The sequence below is a fragment of the Gallinula chloropus genome, assembly GCF_964237585.1.
Source record: "Gallinula chloropus genome assembly, chromosome: 3".
NCBI lineage: Eukaryota > Metazoa > Chordata > Aves > Gruiformes > Rallidae > Gallinula > Gallinula chloropus.
In genome coordinates this window covers 10,392,729-10,414,958 of record NC_140087.1, presented here as the reverse complement: position 1 = coordinate 10,414,958, position 22,230 = coordinate 10,392,729, and the positions used below count along the sequence as shown (strand labels likewise).

Below are 22,230 nucleotides of genomic sequence, written 5' to 3'. Positions count from 1 at the left end.
ATAATGGCATCCTGCAAAGGATTTCACAGAAAGGCAATTCTTAGTATTTACTTTCCTTGCTTAATTTAGAAGGATAGTTACTGGTTACAGACAATTTATTCAGTAGGAAATAAACATATGAGGTGCTTGCGATCGCTATTTTGAGCTCAAAATAACTCAGGTTACTGAAAGATCATTGCTGCTTGTTACTATGACACAATTCAGAATCTCTATCATGTAGAAAAAACAGCCCCTATTTGCTGGGAAATTCTGTTCCATGACTTTTGACTCTGAGCTGCACAGCTGGCTGCGACTGCTGGCCTCTCTGTAAGCAGAAATCCAAGCATGGGGCTAGTAAATCAGAATGGGAATGGAGGAACGGGGCCAGGTTGGCAAAACTAGAGATGAGTGCTTTTGTTTTTAAAAGTAGGGGGGGAAAAACTGCCTTGAAAGACATGCATTCTCTGTGCCTACACTGGCCCTGTAGCAACTTGATTTCGTGTTCTTTTTCCATCAAAACAATTGAGGAAGACAGCAAAAGTGCTCCTCCTCACAGCACGCTGTAGTTCTTGCTTCTCACAGTCACGTACCGGGGTTGCATAGAATTGGTGTAACATAACCTTTACATAAATATTAACAAGGAATGTTCTCCTTCACAGAGACTGAGCACGACTCTTTGCTGCCCGTTGGGTGGAGGGCTGGTAAAGGCTGCTTTATTCTGTATTTGATTCTTCATTTTTCTTGGCAGTGCCTCTCATCTAAGTTGGCAGCTCTAAATTACTTTGCTGCCACAGCCCCCTATGGATCATCGCAGCGGCTCAAAGTAGCTGTTCAAAGCGAGGAAACCTCTAGACAGGGAGTATTCCCTAGGAAGAAATTTCAGGAACTCTGCAGCCCCTTTGTGCTACTGGGAAAATGTAAAGAGGCTGGGTAAGGATGCAGAATTCATCATTGTCCTTCCGAACAATCAAACATTCGTACTTTCTCATCTCTCTTTCTGGACTCGACTATTTGTCGACACCAATCTTGCCCTATTGTAGAACATGGGCAAGAGCACAGATTGTTTTCAGGAGATTGTTTCTCTGTGGGCTCTGTGTTCTGCAGATAGTTTATCAATGAAAATGAGGAAGAGCTTTGACAACGTACAGGCTTGCATCCCAAAGCTCAGTTTTGGCCTGCAAGAACTCTGAACCACTCTTGACTCTTGGGCTTGGTTATACCCCTGACGTGAAAAACTACAAAAAGGAGTTGATATGGTTACAACAGTTTTTTACTACATAGAATTTCCCCCTGCGCACAGCGTAATGTCCCTGGCCAGTTACAGCCTGTTGTGCCAGCAGATTACTACAAAAGAATCAGATCATAAACAATTTTTGGCCCTGAGTGTCACAATCATATGATGATATCTGAGCCTTCCTGTCTTCCCAGCCCTCCCTTCCTCCAGATTCAAATGTCTGATTAATGTTATTAAACCAAGTTAAAAACTGCTCTAGTTAAATTAGTGCAACCCCTCTGAATGGACATTTTCAAACCTGCTAGTCCTTCAGCTCCTGTTCTGCCCTTTATCTCTGGGTAATCTCAGTTGTAAACATGAATTCAGTGACCATCTTTCCAATGATGACTCACAGAACCTCCCTCTAATCCACAACAATCTCCTTCTGTCCTTCATGAAACCTCAGCCTGTCTCTCAGACAATACTTTGTTCATGTCTCGTTGTCAGTCAAGTTCAAAAAAGAGCTTTCAGTGTTTCCCTCCTCTCTCTCCTCCACCTGTTTCGTGTGTATCTTTCAGCAATCCAGCCTCTCATGAAGGAAGCCCTGCTGCCTTCAGCACTAACATAAGCCTCTTTTTAGGTGTTCATACCCATACCCTCTGGCTTCAATATACTACATCACCCTGCTACTTTTCTATCACATCAAAGTCCTTGCCTTTGTTTTCAAATTCTTTCACTGTTTCATCTTACTCAGTGTTGAGATCATTTCCCTCCTCGTGTCAGCTGCTGATCCTGGGCTGTACCATCCCTTGTTAGACTTTCAAACGAGTACTTCATATCGTTTCATAGGTCATCTTTCACACCAAGAAGCTTCCTAGAAATAAAAAATGAATTTACTTCATTTTTTTGAACCTTGTTCCCCTCTGCAGTGTCTTAGAAACATTCTTGTGGATGACTGATGTCCCTTAAAACCAAGAGACAACAGTCATGGCTGGTGGGTGAGAAGACACTGAAGTCTTGAATTGGAAAAGTCAGGGAAAGCACCAGTTGAAAGGGGCAGACAAGAACACAGTCAGACTTCTGGAAATGCTGGAGTTTGCGTGCACGTGGTCCAAGACACGCAGTGAGACCACACTACAGTCACTGATCAGGAAGTCAGAGACTCTATAAAACAGGATCCAAGACAAGACACACCTGCCTGGAGCAATGTCCCACAGATCAGGAGCAAACAGAAAGTAGGGTTGAGTACCTCAGTGAAAACCAGAGACTAACATTAAACCAACAGAAGACAGGACTAGAAACTAGTATCACAGATCCAGAAACAAGGATGGGGGAGTGGTATTAAAAATAAATGGGTACTATGGCTGGAGAGATCCCACAAACTCTCAGCTGTAGTAAGCACTTCAAGCCGATGTAATTTATCATGGCTACTGAAACAAGTGCACTCCCCATTTTTTGGTCCTGCACTCCCCATCCATAATTTTTTTGTGCGTGCCCAAGCACAACCTCTTATTTATACCAACACAAGCATGTCTGCAGCTGGGACATGAAATGGCTTGGGATTCAAGTTAAAGCTGATCACTATGAAAAACTATTAACTGTGATTAAAACTAAGTAGTCAGCATTAAACCTGATGCAGTCCACTACGTAGCCACAAAGTGCATCCACAAAGAAGCTGGCACAACGCAGGCAGAAATAATTGGTTGAGCAAGGAAGACGGTAGTAACAACTTACACAAAGTTAATGAAGACCAGTGAAACCACAGCACTGGGGAACATGTTTCCCTGGCAGCTCTAAGGCTGTGTTAAGGGTGCATACAGTGGCGACCAGCCACCTAGGGAATGATTCACATCCAGCTGCCTCAGGAATGACTCACTGACTCAAGTGAGTCACTTCTCCTCTGGTGGACAGGGCCCACTGCCTATTATGTTCTCCGATACGATCTCACTGTCTCCTAGTAGGGACTCATTCATCTCTCCCCAGCCATCTGCTGCTGCTTGTCCCGTGCTTCGTGCTGCAGGCTCATCGGGGCAGGTCGTGTTCTCTTCGCCTCTCCTGTAGCGAGCGTTTCCTCGGACTGTAAACTATTAATAATACCGGGCTGCGAGGTATTGTAATATTGATGAAAATAAACGTTTTAAGCCACCATAAAGCTGTTTATTGTACCATATTAACCAAAAAAAATATTGCCAGTAGTCAAACATTTCACACGCGGCCATAGACCCGCTGCCGCCTGGCAGAGGCTTCGGCCCCTGTGCGGTGCGTACAGCTGCACATGCCCTCCTGCCACACACCCGCCTGCAACAACTAACTTCGCGGTTACACACGCTCCTTGAAGGGATGAGGAGGGGGGGGGGGGGGGGCGAGGATTACGGCCGAACGCTCCGCTAAGCCCCCCCTTTACTAGCTCCCAATGGAGAAAGCGGAGAGGGAGAGGAGCGTTAGGCGCAGAGGGAGTGCTGCAGCTCTCGGGGCGGCCAGAGGCTTTATTCTCGGGCTGCCTCCTCGCTACGCGCCGACTTGTTTCGGGGTCTGCTCCCCCGGCGCCTCTCGGCCATGTTCAGCGCTGCTCCCCCTCGCACCACACACCCACAACCCCCCAACCTCTCACTGCCGGCCGTAGCCTGCGCTTCCCCCCCGACCCCGGCGCAACCGCCACACCGAGGCCCCGGGCGCTGCCCCTGCCGCGCCGCCCGGCCGCCGGGAGCGGGAGAAGGGGAGCGCGGGCGGGCGGGCTGCAGTGGGTGGGGCCAGAGGAACCGGCATATGCCTCGACGGGCGTCAGCGCCGCCCTATAGGAAGCGGGGATGGGCGAGCACTAACGGCGGCGACCCAATGGCAAGCTCAAGCCTACATGATGCGGTTACCTGTGGGCTATAAAAGCGGCTGCGTGCGCGCTGGCTCCTCGCTTACACAGTATGGCCGGCGACATTAGCTAGCGCTCGCTCAACGCTCTTCTCTGTAACAGGGGAACACACGGACTACAAGGAACCGAACCGCATCGCCTGCCCGCCCGCACCCCCGCTCGGACTGTAACCCTCTCACACACGCTCACGCCGCATCCGCCGCCGCGCACTCCGGGTGGTTTTCGCTGGTTTAAAAAAAGAAAAAAAACCAAAACATTTTTCTTATTTTTTTTTCTAAATTAATATTAAAAAAAAAAAATCCCTTAGAAGGTGGAAACCCTCCTGGGACGGACTGGGACCCGGCGGCGGCAGCGCGGCCCGTGCAGCAGCAAACGGTAGCGGCCGGGGGCGGTAGTTTGGTTGTCGTTAATTTCTGTGGTTGTTGGTTGCCGAGTTGTCTCACCATGAAGGAGAACGGTGCACACTTCTTCGAAGGGACCGAGAAGCTGTTGGAGGTGTGGTTCGCCCGGCAGCAGCCCGCGCAGCAGGAGCCGCACCAGAGCAAGGGGTCCGGGGATCTTCGCACCATACCCAGGTCTGTGAACACTCGGGGTGGGGTTGGGGGGGGGGGGGGGGTGGGTGGCAGGGGAAGCGGTTCTCGGGGGTTGCCTTAACGGCCGGGGGGGGCGGGAGAGGCCGGTGAATGGCCGGCTCTGGCGGGGCGCGGGTGTGGTGGTGGCGGTGCGGAGCTGGGTAGGGAGGTGGCGAGCGAGAGTGTGAGAGGAGCGGGGCGGGGGTTGGTGGGGGAGGTAATGGCCGTGCGCGGGCTGGCGGCAGCGCTGACGGGCGGCTGGTTCCGGGGTGGCTCGGGAGAGCCGTTGGTGGCAACGGCCGCGCGCGCGCGCGTGGCGGCCTCGTTCCTGGCGCGGCCGCCGGGCTTGCCGGCCTCCTCCCCCCCCCCCCCCCCCTCGCTCGGTGACAGCCCCGGCCTCTCCCGTCTCGCCGGCGTAACGTCGCCGTAGCCGGGCGGGTAGGAGGCGGGAGGGGGGGGGGTGACCTTCCCCTGCCCTCCAGAGACACCACCCCCCTCCCCTTCAAGGCCGCGATGCCGGCCCGCGGAGGCTGGGATCTCCCCCTCGTCCCAGGCGGGGGAGTTGGCGGGGGGGGGGGGCGATGGGGGGAGTGAGGTGGAAGGTGGCAGTGCCGGGGACGGCGCGGAAGCCATTCCCTGCCGCCAACTCGTGCAGCCCTGTGCGGTCCCTGCTGGCAACATGTGGCGGCGGGGAGAGGAAAGGAGAGCCGGGCGTGTGCCGCGCCGGCCAGGAGTGCCTGCGGGGGGAGGCGGGTGGCGGAGTGTCGCAGTGCTGCTGGCGGCCGGGGGCATGGCAGCGGCGCCCACTTGCCTGCGCCAGGCCCCCGCGCGCGCTGCGGCTCCCGGCAGCCGTCAGGTAGAGCCCTGGAAGCCTTTTCGTACGGCGGCGCTTCTTGCTCCCGCCGGCTCCTGAACGGGAGGGCGCGGAAAATCCCTGTCTGCGGGGACCGGCCGCGCTGTACTGCGGGGAGCGGAGGGTAGGAGCCGGCTCCCCGGTTCGCCAAGGCTGGGAAGGGAGAGGGGAGACCCGCTCCGCTGTCGCGGCGAGGGTAGGTGGTTTCCTCACATGGCCGGGTTCGCAGCGACCTCCGGCACTGCGCAGCCGGACAGGTTCGTGCAGCGGCTCTCAGGGGGAGAAGCGGGCGGTACGTGGGAACCCTTCCCGTGTCTCCCTGTGGCGTGGTGAGGCATCGGCGTGAGCCGGCGGGCGGGGGTTGGGGGGGGGGGGGGATGCCCCCTCCTCCTCCTCCTCCAGAAGTGTGGCTGGAGCCACGATTTACACGTGAGTCTCTTGGCTCCGCTCCCAGATCGCGCTGCCTCTTTTTTTTTTCCCCCCATTGACAAGTTCAGGCCAATGAGAGCCGGGCGCCGCGGAGGGGTGGGCCCGCGCCTGTCACCCAATGGGCATTTGAAGAATGTGCTGGCGCTTCTTTCACTGCCACCCAGGGAGGGAGGAAGAAAGGCCCGAGGCCCACACAGCTTCATGCGTACACGTGTTTCAAACTCGTCCCTCGCTGGCAGGCGGCAGCTCTTGCCTCCTGTATCGGAGGTACGCACGCTCGGCCTTTGTTCGCGCGGTATAGCCCATGGCCACCACCTGCCGGCACACAGGGCGTCTTTGAAACCGTGTTGGGCGAGACAGGAGTGAGATGTCTTTAATCTATAATAAAACTTCCCATTGTGATACTGGATGGGGAGGGTTTTGACCAGAATACCTAGACTTTGGGCTTGGAATAAGGGGTGCAACAGTAGGTTTGTGGAAAATGATGTTCTGGCACAAGTGTCCTGGAAGTGTCAGAAAATAGGAGCTGCACTCCTGTAGGACCCAGAACTATGTGCAGGTTTGTAGGAAGGACAAGATTAGGATGTAGATGTCATCAGCTGACATGCTTGAAAAAAGCAGGCTTGCCTTAACCTTCAGATTTGTCCACTATGCTTACAATTATGTCAGTGGTTTGGTTGACTGTTGAACTGTTCAGGTGGTAGCTGGAGGATCTGGTGTTTTCAATTATCTAGATCTGCTTGTGCATCACTGTTACCCTGTGGTCAGGGAGCTTGAGGAGTATTGAGTGTTTGGGGTATGGTAATGATGGTTGTGTCTCCATTTAAAGGGTTGCTTAGCATATGCTGTTTTTCTTTTCCTTTGTTGGCATTTCTCAGCATATTTTCTGTGTGTATATGTTGGTGGAGTTAGCTCTCCAAAAGTGTGAGTTACAGTAGGCAGATAACTGCCTTTCCTGAAATAACGAATGGCCCATGTTATATGTGCATGTGTGTATATGTACATGTATATACATCACTAGCTCAGAGATAATAGAAGCTGCATTTCTGCTATGCCAGAAGCACTGCAAAATACCTGTTGGTGTAAGGAGGCAATTTCCTTGTGTAACTTTATGACTTGGAAGCTATTTAGACCTTTTTGGAAAATGTGCTTAACATGGAAATAATCAGATGCGGTTATGCAGTTACCAGGTTCAGTGCTGGAGCAGATAACCACAAGGTAACAACTTGTTAATGTCCAGACTGTTGCATATAGACCTGTAGACTATTGCAAAACCTAGCTTAAAGAGTGTGGATGATGCAAATTATGTAGGCACTTCAGGATCCCTGTTGTGTTTGACTTTAAATGCAAGAGATTCCAAAAGTACTTATTTTGACTCTGTGTTAATTTGCTGGTATTGGAGTATAGAGATCTAGTTCAGGGATGGTATTCTGCAAGTGCTTTCCTTCATGCTCTCTGGTGTTCAGCTCAGGCTTTTGTGTAAAGAACTGCAAACTTAATTTTTAAAACTGCTCAATGGCATTTAATGTGACTGCAAGGCAGGTAGGGTGACCCTTCCTTTATATGGGTTAGATACGGCTGTAAAGTTTTAATAGAGTAGGTACAAACCGTTTACTGTTGAACATGTGGTCTTTAACACAGTTTCAGAGCTGTGAGCAAGCTTTGAAGGCCTTTGTTAATTGACTCTTAATACAAGATGTTAATTGAAGCGGTGTTCTTTTTTGGGAGGAAACTGTGACATGTCTGAAAATCGCTGTTAACCTGTGTCCAGGAGCAATTGTCAGTGTTGCTAGCATGAAATGAAGTTTTACAAACATCTTCTCTTAAAAATTCTGAATGCAACATGTCCCACTATGCTAATTCTGTACTGGCTATTGAACAAACTAGTAATGTTGAACAGAACTTGAAATCAAAGCTGAAACTCTAGAACAATAGCTAAATTAGAGTCAAGTTGCAAACCAGTTGAGCTTGCCTTTTGTATTGTAATACCTGCTTAGTAGTGAAATGTGAGCCATTCATCTACTGAATGACTAAGCTGGTGTTCAAAGCTAAAAATTTCCACGTTGCATGCACTTGCTAGGGATTAGATATGTTAAAGTCCTTTGATACCATCAGCAAAAAGTTCAAGAACTGATGTGGTTAAGAAAATTTCTGTATTTTTTTTATTATGGGTGAGCCTGCCTTCTAGAGACTAATTTTCATAGATGTATTTCAGAAAAGACCTGTGCTTTCTGGTTTCATACATTTAGTAAAGGTCCCAGATAAAAAACTTAGGTGTTGAGCGTGAGCTTTACTTTGTGGCTAAGATTTGGGAGGTGGTTGTTAATTTGCTAATCAGTCCACAAAAAGGTCTTATGGTTGAAGTAGTAGCAAGCATCTGAAGATGGCTACCCTACTCATACTCAAAAGCAGAATGCAGTTAATGTCTTTGTGGTCTCAAAATAACTTGCTTTAACTTTAGTGCTTGTTTTCACTACCCTTTGTAAAGCATGCTTGTTAAAAATAGCCTTAAACTATATATGAAAAAGGAGAGTTTGCTGAAAATACAATGAACATGCTGCAAGCCCTGAAGCTCTGTGGTGACTGAGTAGTGCATTCATTAGCCCTGCAGCAAAATGAGCTGTTTATTTCTTCAGACGATGTGCAGCTATGCATTTCCCATCTTGTGTCTTACCATGATCTTAAATATACACAGGTTTGAAACCACAAGTTAACGATGCTGGCATTTAAGAGTCCCTATGAAGCATTCAACCTTAAAGAATACTCTGAAATTAAGCTTGTTTATGGACCTTTAATGTGCTTCCTTTTTGTCTATATTTTGTGGGCAGACAAGCTAGAGAAACTGGTAATGAGCAGTATAGGGACACTGATAGGAGGTTCTCATCCTGTGCCTACATGAACACTGCTAAGCACTGATACAGCCAAGTGTCTATAGTCCTGCAAATACTTGCTGTGTGCTGCACCCTATAGCCGGAGTCTACTCACTGCTGCAGTGTGCTGCATCTCTACCCCTTCCCCCAGTCCTTAGGACCATAGCAGTGCTACTTGCCTGTTTTCTCAAACAGTGGAGGTATGAGGAGGCTGAGCCAAGAGAGCTGTTTCTTGCTGTTTCTTACTGCTCCTGCAGAGCTGCTGAACAAAACACTGTAGACCTACTGTGCGGAGACTGGGCAGAAGGTGGGGTCAACAGCATTGTGCCATTGTGAGGGCTTCCATCACTGTACCTGTTGAGATTCTTAGAGGGAAATGAAAGGTAATGTGGAGAGCTTTTATGTTAGGGACTAAGTATTCTCATGAAAACTTATATTCATAAACTAGATTTTAGCAAACACTCAAAAGTCCAGGTAAAATGCTTGCTTTTGACTCCCATTTGTAATTAACAAACCCTGTCATGATCAATACTACTACTGATTGTGAAACTGGTTATGGGAAGCTAAGACTAACGTTGAAGGCTTTTTGGTATTTTCCTAGCTTACCACTGAAACTCGTTAGTCATTTTCTGTCAAAGATCTGGTCCCTTAATGAGAATCCATAGGATGTCCTGGTAAAATGTATATTGGGCTGTGTGCATGTATGCATATAGTGTATTCATAAAAGGGGTTTCCTAGTAGCTCCTGGCTCAGCCAGGAGAACAGGAAGATTTGAGGCTTATGGGAGATACTTACTGCCTTATGGAATGCTCCTTCTAGAGCAGATTACACTCAAACCTGTGCTAAATGTTGCCTGCAAGTATTGTTGAAGCCTTGATGTGCCTGCTGGGGTTCATGCTTGCCTACACATCTTGGGTCTCAAATATTTGCCTTTGGCATGATGGACTTGTGAATGCCCATTGAGTGTCTTTGGATGTGAAGGATGGAGTTGCCATTCCATGTATACTGCTGTAACTGGGGTAATGATCGAAAGGCCTGTGACAGGAGCCATGTACAGCCTTTGAAGTACTGTGTCCATGTTTGAGCCATTGCTGAAATGCCTCTGTTTTGGGAATGATACTCTGGAGTGGTTGGTTTAGGATCTTCCTGGTAAGAAAAAGTATTTTGTGATGAGTACTGCTTTTGATATGAATGCAATTTTCTGTTCATGTGCCTGCCTTGAATTCAAGGTCAAGTGATGTGTCCCTGGAGAGTTTTAAGATTGGGGAGAGATCATCCTTCTCCCTGTTCAGAGTGTGTAGAGGGTGTGTAGTTCCTGTGCACTTCACAGATACTGCGGAAGTAGAATTATCAAATTGCCAGTGCCCTGTGTCTGAACTCAGGGTGTGAACGTAGCTCAAGATAATCTATCTCCAACAGCAATTTATAAATTAAGAATTTTGATACGAGACAATTCACATGCAGCTGTCTGTATGAAAAGGCATCAGCTACTAGGAGGGGATTTTTGTGTAGGTGGTCTTGAAACCAATGTTGCAACTCTGCTGATGGGGATACTTGGCCAGCTCCATGTGCCTCCTGCAGCTCCTCTTCATGGGCAGTTCAGTCAGGGCATTAAGTTTAACTGTTCTGCCTCACGGACTTGTTAGGAATTTGCCTTCCTAACTAACCTAATGAGGTACCTGATCTATTTACTGTCTCCTAAATAAACTTAGTAGGTAACAGGTGAGGGAATAAAAGCTGTTCTGCAGTTAAATGCTTTATTTTTAAAAATCTTACAGTACAACTTTAAAAAGTTTATTATTTTCATTAATATAGACTTGTCTGTTGTTTTATTTTAATGAGAAACTATACAAGTTCTTGATGCTGTATTCTTTTTCTTTAAATAGCTGTTGTAGCCTTCCCAGTTGGCCTGAAACAGCAGTGTTGTGCTACTGCCTGATGTGCTCAACTCCTGTGTTAAGAATCTTTCATCCCTGAAGGGGGAGGCTCACAGTAGGCCAATAACTTGTATTCAAAAATACGTTTTTTCTCTGGCAAGGCAAACTTGATTCTTAGCTTATTCTTTACCTCACAGAAACATGAAATAAAGGAGCAAGTGTGATACTTTGTAACTTGGTTAAATGTTCTGTTGACTGTTGGTTTCATTACATGCTTTAAGCATGCTTCCTAAAAAAAAAAGTTGAAATCCTTCTCAGTTCTGGTGAATAAGTTTTCCGCAGTGACATACCTGGGTGGCAGCCTGAGTGGAAGTCATTTGCGCTCAGTAACAGCTCTGTGCTGATAAGACACTGAACATTGAACACAGCTATTTTCTGCAGCCATGTAAGATGCATGTCACTGGCCTGTTGGATGTTTTTTGACTTCCAGTAGGTGTCAGTTAATTGAAATTTCAGAAACAAGGCCTTACAGCTTTGGAAATGAAGTGTGTAGTAAGCCTCCATACACAAAGGAGTTCCAGTGGAGGTCTGCCTCAGAGCTGATTTAGGTACCAATGATTCTCAAGCATCATATTTTAGTATGCTTGGCTTTGAGAGTAGGGAAGTGTCCAAAATGTTTGGGACTGTCCTGATGTCTGGCTATGGCAAATAATTTAGGAAGTAGTATGGCAAACAACATACTTCCCATGGAAAGAAGAAATTTCAAGAGTAGAAGCACATGATGGTGTTCTATTAAGCAGTAGTCTGTAGACTTTGCTTCCCAGGTGGAATATGCTATGGGAAGGGAGGAATGAGAGAAGTATTTCACAGTTACTTTGAGGATTTTTACTTGACAACATAAAATGGGATTAATTGTAACATGTAACTATTTTTAAGGTGGATTTTTTGTTTCCACAGTAAGTAGGAGTGGACACTACTTGTTTCTAACTGGTAACACTGCAATAATTATATAGATTAAAGCAAAAGAAAAAATGCAGCAGTTAGGCTTTTAGTGAGCTCAGTCTGCTTGGTACAGAGTAGTCCCAGATGGTCTTCCTTAGCTCTTCTTTAAACAATGGAGAATGTCAAATACCAAGGTTATCCTTACACAGATTATATGGAGATCAAATCCAGCATGTTAGTGGCCTTTCTGTAGTTTTAACTTTAAAATGCATACAGGTAACAGGCCACTATCTCTGCAGAAATGTCTCCGTGAAGTGGCCAAGCTTCATCCTGGGTGCTAAAACCCTTTGTTATTCTATTTCATGTATGCTGCTGGATCAGGATGTTAGGGGCTGGAAGGGACCTGGAAAGATCTAGTCCAACCCCCCTGCAGACATCAAGCCTGACATCTTGTCTGTTTTTCAGCTAGCAGGCTTTTTGCTTTCATGCTACTCAGATCGAATTATGAACTTATTCCTGTAGAGGCTGAACACATGAATGTTTAGCACATCCTTAGCTATGGTTTCTGTTAATATACAAAGGTCTTGTGCAACTGCATATTTCAGCTGTAGTACCTGAATACCACCTAGAGTACTAGTGAGTATAAGCAGGAATTTTCTTTGCATGGTAGCCTTTGGATTTACCAGGCAATATTGTGAGCTGATCTTTTGCTTAAACACCAAAAGTGTGATTGAAACGTAAATGAGCCATTTTCCTGAGATGTCTGGTGCTGCAGCACAGTGATACTTTTAAAAAAATTCCCATTTGTCTACAGAAAGCTAAGGTTTTGACTTGTGTGGCCAGGTAAGAAGCTTGTGAAAGCAGAGGGGTATGCTTTTGCAAAGCCTGAGATGGTTACATGCCCACTAATGCTCAAACAAGTACAAAATCAGATTTGTGGTTACGTACAAATGAGGTTACTGTAGCTCAGCATCAGGCACTGGAAGGGAACTGTGCCTCAGCTTCCATAAATACTGTCAGACACTAGTATAAACTCTTGCAGTCTTTGTGTTTACCAGATTTTTCAAAGATCAGACACCTGCATTTTCATGTGTACTTGAGTATCAGTAACAGAGCTAAACCCTTTCAATGACCTAAGCGTAGAGCTGAATAAAAGTATGAGACTTTATCTGAGCATTAAAAATAGTATTGTTTTTTTGACAGGCAGACTTAAATGCTCTGTGCTGGTGTGTCTAAAGTTGCAGAAGAGTATTTCATAAAGTGATGCTAGAGAAGACCACTTGATTTTAAGTATGCAGCTATCACTGTTCATAAACTTGTTTGCATGTGCACTTAATTATGAGGGATTTCAAGATGCATAGGGTTCTCCTCAACTCATTTTAACAGCTTCAGTCTCATCTATAATGAATGAGTTTGTGTATGTTCTAGTTGACTCCTGTATAAACACACTGGTTTAGTGCAACATACACTTCACTAAGTTGAGGATTTTCCCTTCTCAAGGGACAGAATTTGGTTTTGGTGAGGGAGAAATTTAAGCATTTATTTGCTGGGATTAGAAGAACATGGAATATTTGTTGGTTATATGTATAGCATAGTTACATGTTAGGAATAGTTATAAGTACAGCAGAATCTAAAACTTCAACTTGGCAAACTGACCAGTTCTCTAAGGGGAAAGACTGGTGGCTGCTGGAGGAGCCCTGCTGTTAAAATTAACAGTGAGTGCTCTGTCCTGAAGTAAAATTGAAACTTCTGCAGGGTCAGTGAAGGGAGAGAGGTCTGACTCCTGAGGAGGGGTTAGGTTGATATTTGTGTGGACATCAGAGCCCAGTAGCTTGCTTGGTGATGAAAAAATGCAGTTCTGCACTCCCTGCTGGGGTGTCCTGTAGGTGTTCCAGCTCTACTGATGGGCAGCTTAGTTTTATGTTGGGTTAGTAAGTTTCTTGGTTCATGCCTTTTCTGACCACAAGAGCCAGCACAAACCTTCAGGTGGAATATGCTGTAGGAAGGGGAGGGGTGAGATAAGTAGGGCAGCTGGCAGCCTTATAGTTCTGCAACTTCAGGGAACTATATTTGTTCCTGTCTGCTTTGCATATTCGAGCACTGGATTCTACTAGTCAGGAACAGACACGAGACTGAAGTGACAACAAAAGTAGTTTTTGCAAGTCTCTCACTTCTCATGAGTACTTGGAAGTATTTGGGCTTAATTTGAGCCCTTTGTTGTTGGGGTTTTTTTTTTTAGTTTCTTAATACAATTCCTTGTAGAATGACTAATGACAGTAAAGAACTGAAATACTAAACTTTACCACTATACAGAAAATCTAGTACTATAGCTTTGACTTCTGTGTGAAAATAGTTCTGTTTGTTTTCTTGTAATATTCTAAACTTTTTGCTAAGTGTTATATCTTTTAGAGGGAGGAGTTGATATTGATTGATCTGTGAGGAATTCAGGTCATCAAGATGCATTAGCTTTTAAGGATGAGTTTTAGTTAAATGATTAACTTAATGTTAACATTTGTGTTCAGCTTAATTTGCTGGTTTATTCTAGTAGCTGCCAGTGATTACTGTAACTGAAGTACATGGAGATTCAACCAAAGGTGTACTTTAAGTTACAACAATTTTATCCTAGTAAATATGGAGTGTAGGGCTTTGGTTTTTTTTCTGACTTGCCTGTTTGACAGTTGTCCTCCTGCAGCAGATTACAGTAACAGACCTTGAGGTATACTTAGCTGTTTGTTGAGAGCTAAGAGTTGGGTATTACTTTGGTGGTGTAGACAGATGCTATATAAAATGTCCTCTGCCTTTTGTACTCTCCAATCCAGCAACTTAAGATGAGCTATCATCTTGCTGTGTCTTTTACCCATGGTACCAGAAAGCTCCAGTTTGTTTAATTGTTGATGTGCTTCTGTAAATTCTCCACAGGATTGAGTGGGACAAACTTCTGGAGAATGTGCATTGTTTGATCATAAGTGTGACAAAAACTGACAAGCAGGAAGCTTATGTACTCAGGTAAGCCACTAGCTTATTCTTTTAGTCTAAGAGGTAAGAAAGCTAAAAGCTGTCATGTGGGATCCACTTGGCTGAGAATTCAGTCTTGGGTTAAGGTTCTGCTGTTGATTGCTGAAGTTGCAAGGGTCTAACTGCTAATCATACTACTGTCATGCTGCTGTTCAGTAGTGGAAATGTCTACATAGCTATCAGTGTTTGTTGTCTTTCCTTAAAAGGATTAAGGACAGGGCAGTGGTGTTTCTGCACCTGATGGCTGAATTTTGTCCAGGGATAAAGTCTTCCCAATTAAGATATTTAAGATTATTTCAGAGTAGTGCATGTCAGTGTCCCTTCTAGATCAGCAAAAACTGTGTTGATAGATCAGCTTTAACTCCAGCTAATGAAATCAAGTGGAACAACTCTCAAAGCTGAGCTAGGGACATCTGTGAAAATGGAGTTTTCCTGGAGTCTTGGAATTCCTGTGCTGTGCAGCAGCTAGTTGTAAGGACACTACTTTTTGCCATGTGTTTTTCATCTTGCAAAATAAGTTCATGCTTCTTCATGAGCTTTACAGGCACACTGACATTCTCTGGTTTACTTCAGATTACAAAAAACGAAGCTTTTGTACTCTGAAAGACTGCCTGGAGGGCAAGGTTGGGCTGAGAGCAAACTAGTCAAAGGAACTGCTGAAACCTTGTTTTCTGGAAGCTTAAAACAAAATTCTGAGAAGAATGTAACAAGCTACAACTATCTTGACTGAAATATAACCTCTGCTTTGAATTCTTAAGCAGCATTCCAAATAGAGTTACTTAAGCTAGACCTACTCCCATTGTTCAGTTGGTGAGAAGATACACACATGTTTGAGTGGTCTGGATGTATTCTCAATGCTAATCCCCAGGTTTTCTGATTTACAGTTCCTGTATAGTTAATTTCTCCTATGCATAAGGCATACTGTATAGATGTTCCTATACTCATTATGAGACTTTCTTTTCCTGTGGATGGGTGCTGATTTGTAGCTTTCCAGTAGTCAGCCATCCTAGAAGATGCAAGGCAGACAATTTAAAGGCTTTTGCAATTTTTTGAGTTAATTTTTCTCATTTCATGAGTCAGACCCTGTTCTGTGTCTGGGTTAAGTGAAACTGCATGTTTGTATTACTCAGGTAGAGGATATGTAGTGTCTGTAGTACCTCTTTCTCTAAGTGTGGTAGCTGTGTAATACCATGTTTGCAGCAGGTATTTGCTTTGGGAAATTGTAACTCTCAAATGTTAAATAAAACTTACTGATTTGATCCATTTACCAAGCTGGTTTGTGTACCATATGCTGAATGTTCACTTGAAGTAATGCATTTGGTTGGTTAATCTCAGTTCTTACCTCATTCCTTCCTGGCTTGTTTTATATAGACCATTTAATATCATTTTTAACACATCTTGTTTTTTTTCACAGTGAGAGTAGCATGTTTGTCTCCAAGAGACGTTTCATTTTGAAGACGTGTGGTACCACCCTCTTACTGCAAGCACTGGTTCCCCTGTTGGAGCTTGCTAGGGAGTACAGTGGGTTTGACTCAATTCAGGTAAGGTGCCAAAAATGCTGCTTCTTCCTTGAAAGTTTTTTATTGATATTTCAAATTAATTTGCTTTATTAAATATTCTGAAATGTGCTCTGCCATTTCTGTATGCTTCCCATAATGGAAGATTGTAATCTGAGATTGCTTGCTCTGCTCCAAGTTTTAGTCTTGCCCTTGAGTTTTGCCCCTTAAAGGGCATAAACTTTCAAATGCTGTTGTGCTGAGTTAAGGTTTAAGGGCAAAAAACTTCCATGCCTGTGTTGTCAGTACTGAGCTCAGTTGTGTTCTCTTATGTAGCTTACAAATGAAGCTTTTCCTAGCTTAATTTGTCTCTAATGGAAATACAGGTAGTGGCATTGTGACAATGGAAACTTAGGTCTTATGAAAGCTTTTCCTAAATGTTTGCATCTTTCTACGTGCTTAGATTGAAGGTGGATATTTAATATCTAAGATGCATCTTTATTTTTTTCAGAGCTTCTTTTATTCACGTAAGAATTTCATGAAGCCTTCCCACCAGGAGTACCCACATAGGAATTTCCAGGAAGAAGTAGAGTTTCTTAATGAAATTTTCCCAAGTAAGTTCATGAAACTTGAGCAAAGTGGCACAGTTGGTGTGAATTGTTGATAGGAAGTGAGAAGTGGTAGTGCTGCACTACAGCATGTACAGGCTACTAGGCCATTCCTTCAGCAGTGCTTGCAGTTCTGCAGCCAGCACAAGCTTCAGCTGCTTAAAAATCAGAAGCTACAAATACTTCTGTCAAGTGCTTAAGCTGCTAAGATCAAAATTCAAATTGTACCAAAGTTGGTACTAGCACCTTGTTTTAATGGAGGTCATCTTCAGACTCCCACATGGAGTGCAGTAAGTCAGTTGGCAGAATCCAGCTATGACTAACCCTAAAATCCTCATTAAAAAAGGTGTAATAGTAATTTAAGGCAATGAATACACCAAAGAAAAATGTAATATTTTCTCAGAAAAGTCACTGCACTAAAATGTAATTCAAACATTCAATGAACTCTACAAGAATGATTGTGAATTTTAACTAATGGTAGAAAAGTGGGGGTTTTTGAGAGAACATGGGAGGTGTGCTACTTACCTGAGTTACTTGAAAACAAATGCTAATCACCAATTCACTACATAAATGCTGAAGAGAACTAGGGTTTCTGTTGGTGCAGAGCTAAAAGCTGTAATCTGAATTTCCTGCCAGTAGGCTCTAAACTGGGATGTCAAGACTACCTTCTTGAGCATCCTCTGATTATTAGCTTCACATTGCTATAGTTAAAACACCTGCTTATTTGATACAGATGCTGGCTGTATCTGAACCCTCTTAGTGTTCTGTGAAAGATTTCTTTCTTTAAATATGAAGTACAGCTTCACATAAAGGATCAGATGCAGTGTATTGACTGGATGCTCTTTGTCTTGCCAGATGGAGCAGCTTATTGCATGGGGCGTATGAACTCTGATTGCTGGTAAGTATGGGAAGACTTGGGTATCTTTGGGCCTTGGAGTAGAACTTAACTTGGTGGTGCTAAGAGTTACTACAGAAGTGATTTCTCTTTCTATGTAGGTACCTGTACACCCTGGATTTCCCAGAGAGTCGGATATCCAATCAGCCTGATCAGACACTGGAAATTCTGATGAGTGAGCTTGACCCAGTAGTTATGGACCAGTTCTACATGAAAGATGGTGTTACCGCAAATGATGTCACTCGTGTATGTTTGCTTGAAAACTAAGTGTTTCAGAGAGTGGTGGAAATTGAGCAGCAAAGTACTTCACTCACTTAATACAAGGTTTATCTTTTGGTAGGAAAGATCTCATAGGTTAATGCCTTGAGTGTGAAAATGGATTTAACTCTTGAATATTTTTGGGGGAATGTAGCTTCACATTTTCAATGCACCTGTCTTAATCTATTTAAAGGAGCAATTTGAGCAGTTTGTGGTGCTGTGGGTGATTGGATGCTTATCCTCTGAAACAGAGGAATAAGAATAAAAATTCAAAAATTGATGAACTTGCACTGAGGGGTGGAGGTTAAGAGGGATAAGACTTAAACTGAAGATAATGAATGCCAAGGGAACCTAGGTATCAAGAAAAGCCAAGTCATGGAGCTGTTTGGCTAGTTTGTAATGGGGTGGATTTAAGGTCAGAGTTTAACTTGATGGTGTTACTACTTTTTTCCAAATGAGACAGTTCTGTGAATCACAGAATCGGGTTGGAAGGGACCTCAAAAGATCTAGTTCAAAACCCCAGCGTGAAGTAAATAAGCTTCTCCTGACCAGTACATTGACTTCATATGGTGTTCCATCTTAGGCCTTGATTGTCATAGTGCATTGGCTGTTGAGACTCACCTGTAGCTCAAGTCCTGTGTGGGTAATGAGAGTGCTTTTGGGACTGCACTTCATTCTAGACTATAAAGTATGTTCTTGCTCTGGAGTAAATGTAAGCAGCCTTCACTGTGCTTCCTGCTTGAACAGGAGCTGTCTTATATTTTAGTTGCAGAAGCAATTCTGTATTGGAATTGTAATCCCTTCTTGGAGGGATGTGGCTTGGCTCTATAAGAGGCAAAGTGTCTGACAGCTTCTATGCAACTTCTCGCTCAGTCACTTAGTTGGTGACAAGATGCAAAGCAAGTTCACCTACAGTGGTACAGGCTATCAAACTGACTTGTCCTGGGGAGAATTCTGGTGTCCTGTCCCCTAAGTTGTTTGTTACACCTTTGAGTTAAATCTGAACAAGTAATAGGTGCATGATAAACTGAGTGATTTAATCTCATCTTCTGTTTCAGATGAGTGGAATTCGTGACCTGATACCAGGTTCTGTTATTGATGCTACAATGTTCAATCCTTGTGGGTATTCAATGAATGGGATGAAATCGGATGTAAGTTTTAAGCTTATTGATAATTAATGATAAAAATAAATAATAATTATTTGGCAGTAATAATAAATTACTTTTTCCAGGGAACTTACTGGACTATTCACATCACTCCAGAACCAGAATTTTCTTATGTTAGTTTTGAAACTAACATAAGTCAGACCTCTTACGATGACCTGATTAGGAAAGTTGTAGAGGTTTTCAAGCCAGGAAAATTTGTGACAACACTCTTTGTTAATCAGGTGAGTTTTCTTGCATTAGCTTCTCAGCTTCTGAAATGCATAGAGACACAAAGTGAGGTTGGGGATGTTTACATGGGAGTGTTAGTAGTTTCCAGTTTGCCTCTGTTTAGATGGTGTAGCTTCTTTGGAAAGCAAAAATACTCTTAAATATTGCTTTGATATGCACTAAGGCTGACTTCCTGAAAGCTTAAGGCAGCCCAGTCTCAGTGTTCTGGCTTCCTGCACAGTTCTGCACTGGCATAACTTCTTGATTTGGCATCTTGTGGATTTGGCTCTAGCTGTCAGTAGAGGCGCTGCTGTTGATGGGGATGCTGCCAGCTAGGGATTTGCAGAACAGCAGTGCCATACAGAGCAGAACACTGCTTGGGATTGAAGCATCCTGCAGCACTGTCAGTCACGGGTTTGAAACACAGTAACAGCATCACGAGAACTGCACAAGGAAAAGGGGTTTGTGCTGGTCCATCTTTAAATGCTAAATAACTTCCACCTTTTCTGTTTTCTAGAGCTCTAAATGTCGTACAGTGTTTTCTTCTGCCCAGAAGATAGAAGGGTTTAAACGTCTTGATCACCAGATTGCCCAGTTCAGTGATTACAACTTTGTTTTTACCAGTTTCACCAAGAACCGCCAGCAACAGCACAGTTGATTAAGAATGAAGAAAAAGCGCAAAAAGAAATCCCGTGTAAAAGGTGGTGGCTGCTTTCTAGTTAATGATTCAGGGGGCCATGCTTTCCACTCCCACCACCTCGTAGTCGTGGAAAGCCCTAGGTGTAATCATAGTATAACCATTTTGAATTGTATGCATTATTATATCAAGGAGTTAGATATCTTGCATGAATGCTCTCTTCTGTGTTTAGGTACTCTATGCCACTCTTGCTGTGAAATTGAAGTGCATGTAGAAAAATCTTACTGTATGGAACTTTACAACACTTGTAAAAATGATTCAGGTAGAATTACACACAGTATAGTTTTTCTCCAGGTCTCACCAAAAATTCCCCACAGACAAGGCTTTCGTCCTCATTAGACTTCAGCCTCAGCTTACTCACCTGGGACAGTTCTCTGTTAAATTGTCACTTTTTTAATCTATGTTGTGATTTCAGTCTAAAACAGTTTGTCAGAAACTTTTATGATTTCTAATGAAACTGATTCCTAATTAACACTTTCATGTTTGGAGAAAGTTTCTTAAAACAGTTACAAATTGTTTTGCTACTACAGGTGGTGGTTGGTTTATTTTTCAATCAGACTTTTCATGCTCTCAAACTAACAGGAGTTTGCTCAGCTGTACTGTAGCGCTGGGCCAACGCATTGGTCTTTCACCTTTAGAGCCTTGGGTATAGGTACTAATGCAGGTTAAAACTCATCTGACCTCGATGCTCACTTCTCTGTCCACATCCCCAAGCTGTCACCTGCTATGCAGTGGCAGGATTTAAAGGTCCAAGACTTGACAGGGGAAGAGCCGAGTCGGGATGCAAGTGCTGTGGCATAGTTGTGTGACAGCTCTGCAGAGTGCAGGCTCGTATGGGCACCAGACCTGTTCTTTCCTAATCACCGGTTATGTCAGGCTGAGGAGCCGGTGCTCTCGTGTGCTGGCAGGTAGATCAAGTGAAGGAGTGGAGTTTGCCAGGCTGAGTGATTGATTTGGGTTATTGTCAGTAAAATGTGTGACCTACCACTTCTGACTGTAACAAGTGCTTCTAAACTGGTCCAGTGTCACTTCATTTTGTTGTTCCAAGCAAAGCTAATGCCTCTATCTTGTGACGGTCCTGTGACATTGTTGTGCATGTGACTTATGTTGTATTTGAGTGTTGTGACTTCATCTGTTTTTTCCTCCTAATTACTAAGGTGGTTCCTCTTACTGTGACTTGAGGGCATTAAGTGAAGGCAGAGAACAAGAGCTGTCTGGGACACCTGGACAGGGGTGAAGTAGAACACTATTCTTAGAACATGAATAAGTGTGTAATTCTAAGTCACTTTAATGGCTACTGACTAAAATGCAGGCTTTAAAGAGCTGGCACACTTTCAGCTATGTTTGCAAATACTGGGGTTTTAACAGCTGCGAGACCAGCATGTTAACTTGTTGAGATGATTTTTCCTCCCCTCTTGTCCTTGTGATGTTTTGACTTTCTGGTTTGACACAATTTTTTTGTTCCTTCTGTATTTATAACTGAAGCCTTTTCTCAGTGCTTCTAAACTCAAGTCTGCTTGGTTACAAATCAAGTGGTTGGAACACTTTTTTTTAAGCACATTGTTAATGTTCTTTACCAGTGTTACCAAGTACATGCTGTAAATGGCACTAATGCTTTTTGGTGTTAATATTGAGGACCAATTCAGTGGTTTTTTTGTTCTTTTAAACATTGTCCCAACTGACCTGACATTTGTTGGTGTGAGGTCCTTTAAGTAGACTGAAGATCCCTTTTCAAGTAATACACCGTTGACAAATAGAAGCATAAGCCTCGGCTATAAAAATGAAAGCTGTTGAATGGGTTATTGAACTATCTAAGGTGATCAGGATGGGGGAGTTTGGTGTTTATAATTTCTGTGGTGTTAGACTTTGATCATTTAAAAATATCTGTACCACAACTTAATGCTTCAATAAAAGTTCGCTTAAATTGTTTGTAGTGATGATCCAGCAATTCTGCCCTTCACATGTCATGCTTTTTGGTACTAAATGGTTTAATTCTGAAATACAGGTGTGTGTTTCTTGTCCAAGATTATTCTGAATTTACCTTGCCCTTGTTAACAGTTGAGCTTCATCTGTTGCATGTTGGTAGCCTAACATGAGGTGGTGTCAGAGGAAGCCAAAAGAAAATGCTGTGCTGTTCTTGAGGCTAAAAATGTTTGTCCAGATGAACAGAGTTGAGGTTTGCTATCTCATCTGGCCTGTCTTTTCTCCTTGGCATTAAATATTTAGAATTCAGAGGAGTAAAACAACAGTTTCTGCTGGTCTTAAGTAACAAATCCTGGCATACATT

At 44.0% G+C, this 22,230-nt stretch overlaps 1 protein-coding gene across 1 annotated transcript; it reads left to right on the top strand.

Annotated features, from left to right (window-relative positions):
* Positions 1 to 4,116: 4,116 nt before the first annotated feature.
* On the top strand, positions 4,117 to 21,883 carry AMD1 (adenosylmethionine decarboxylase 1). Its single transcript, XM_084261842.1, has 9 exons — positions 4,117 to 4,633; positions 14,521 to 14,607; positions 16,031 to 16,157; positions 16,624 to 16,726; positions 17,576 to 17,618; positions 17,717 to 17,861; positions 18,932 to 19,024; positions 19,105 to 19,260; positions 19,764 to 21,883. The coding sequence occupies exons 1-9, from the start codon at positions 4,503 to 4,505 to the stop codon at positions 19,902 to 19,904; spliced, it is 1,026 nt and encodes a 341-aa protein (XP_084117968.1). The 5' UTR covers positions 4,117 to 4,502; the 3' UTR covers positions 19,905 to 21,883.
* The last annotated feature ends 347 nt before the right edge of the window (positions 21,884 to 22,230 follow it).

What these genes read in the sequence shown, in the direction of transcription:
- AMD1 (XM_084261842.1), top strand. Translation starts at nt 4,503, where the DNA reads ATGAAGGAGAACGGTGCACACTTCTTCGAAGGGACCGAGAAGCTGTTG. An exon ending in TGAATGGGATGAAATCGGAT is followed by an intron (nt 19,025 to 19,104) that starts GTAAGTTTTAAG and finishes TACTTTTTCCAG; the next exon opens with GGAACTTACTGGACTATTCA. An exon ending in CAACACTCTTTGTTAATCAG is followed by an intron (nt 19,261 to 19,763) that starts GTGAGTTTTCTT and finishes TCTGTTTTCTAG; the next exon opens with AGCTCTAAATGTCGTACAGT.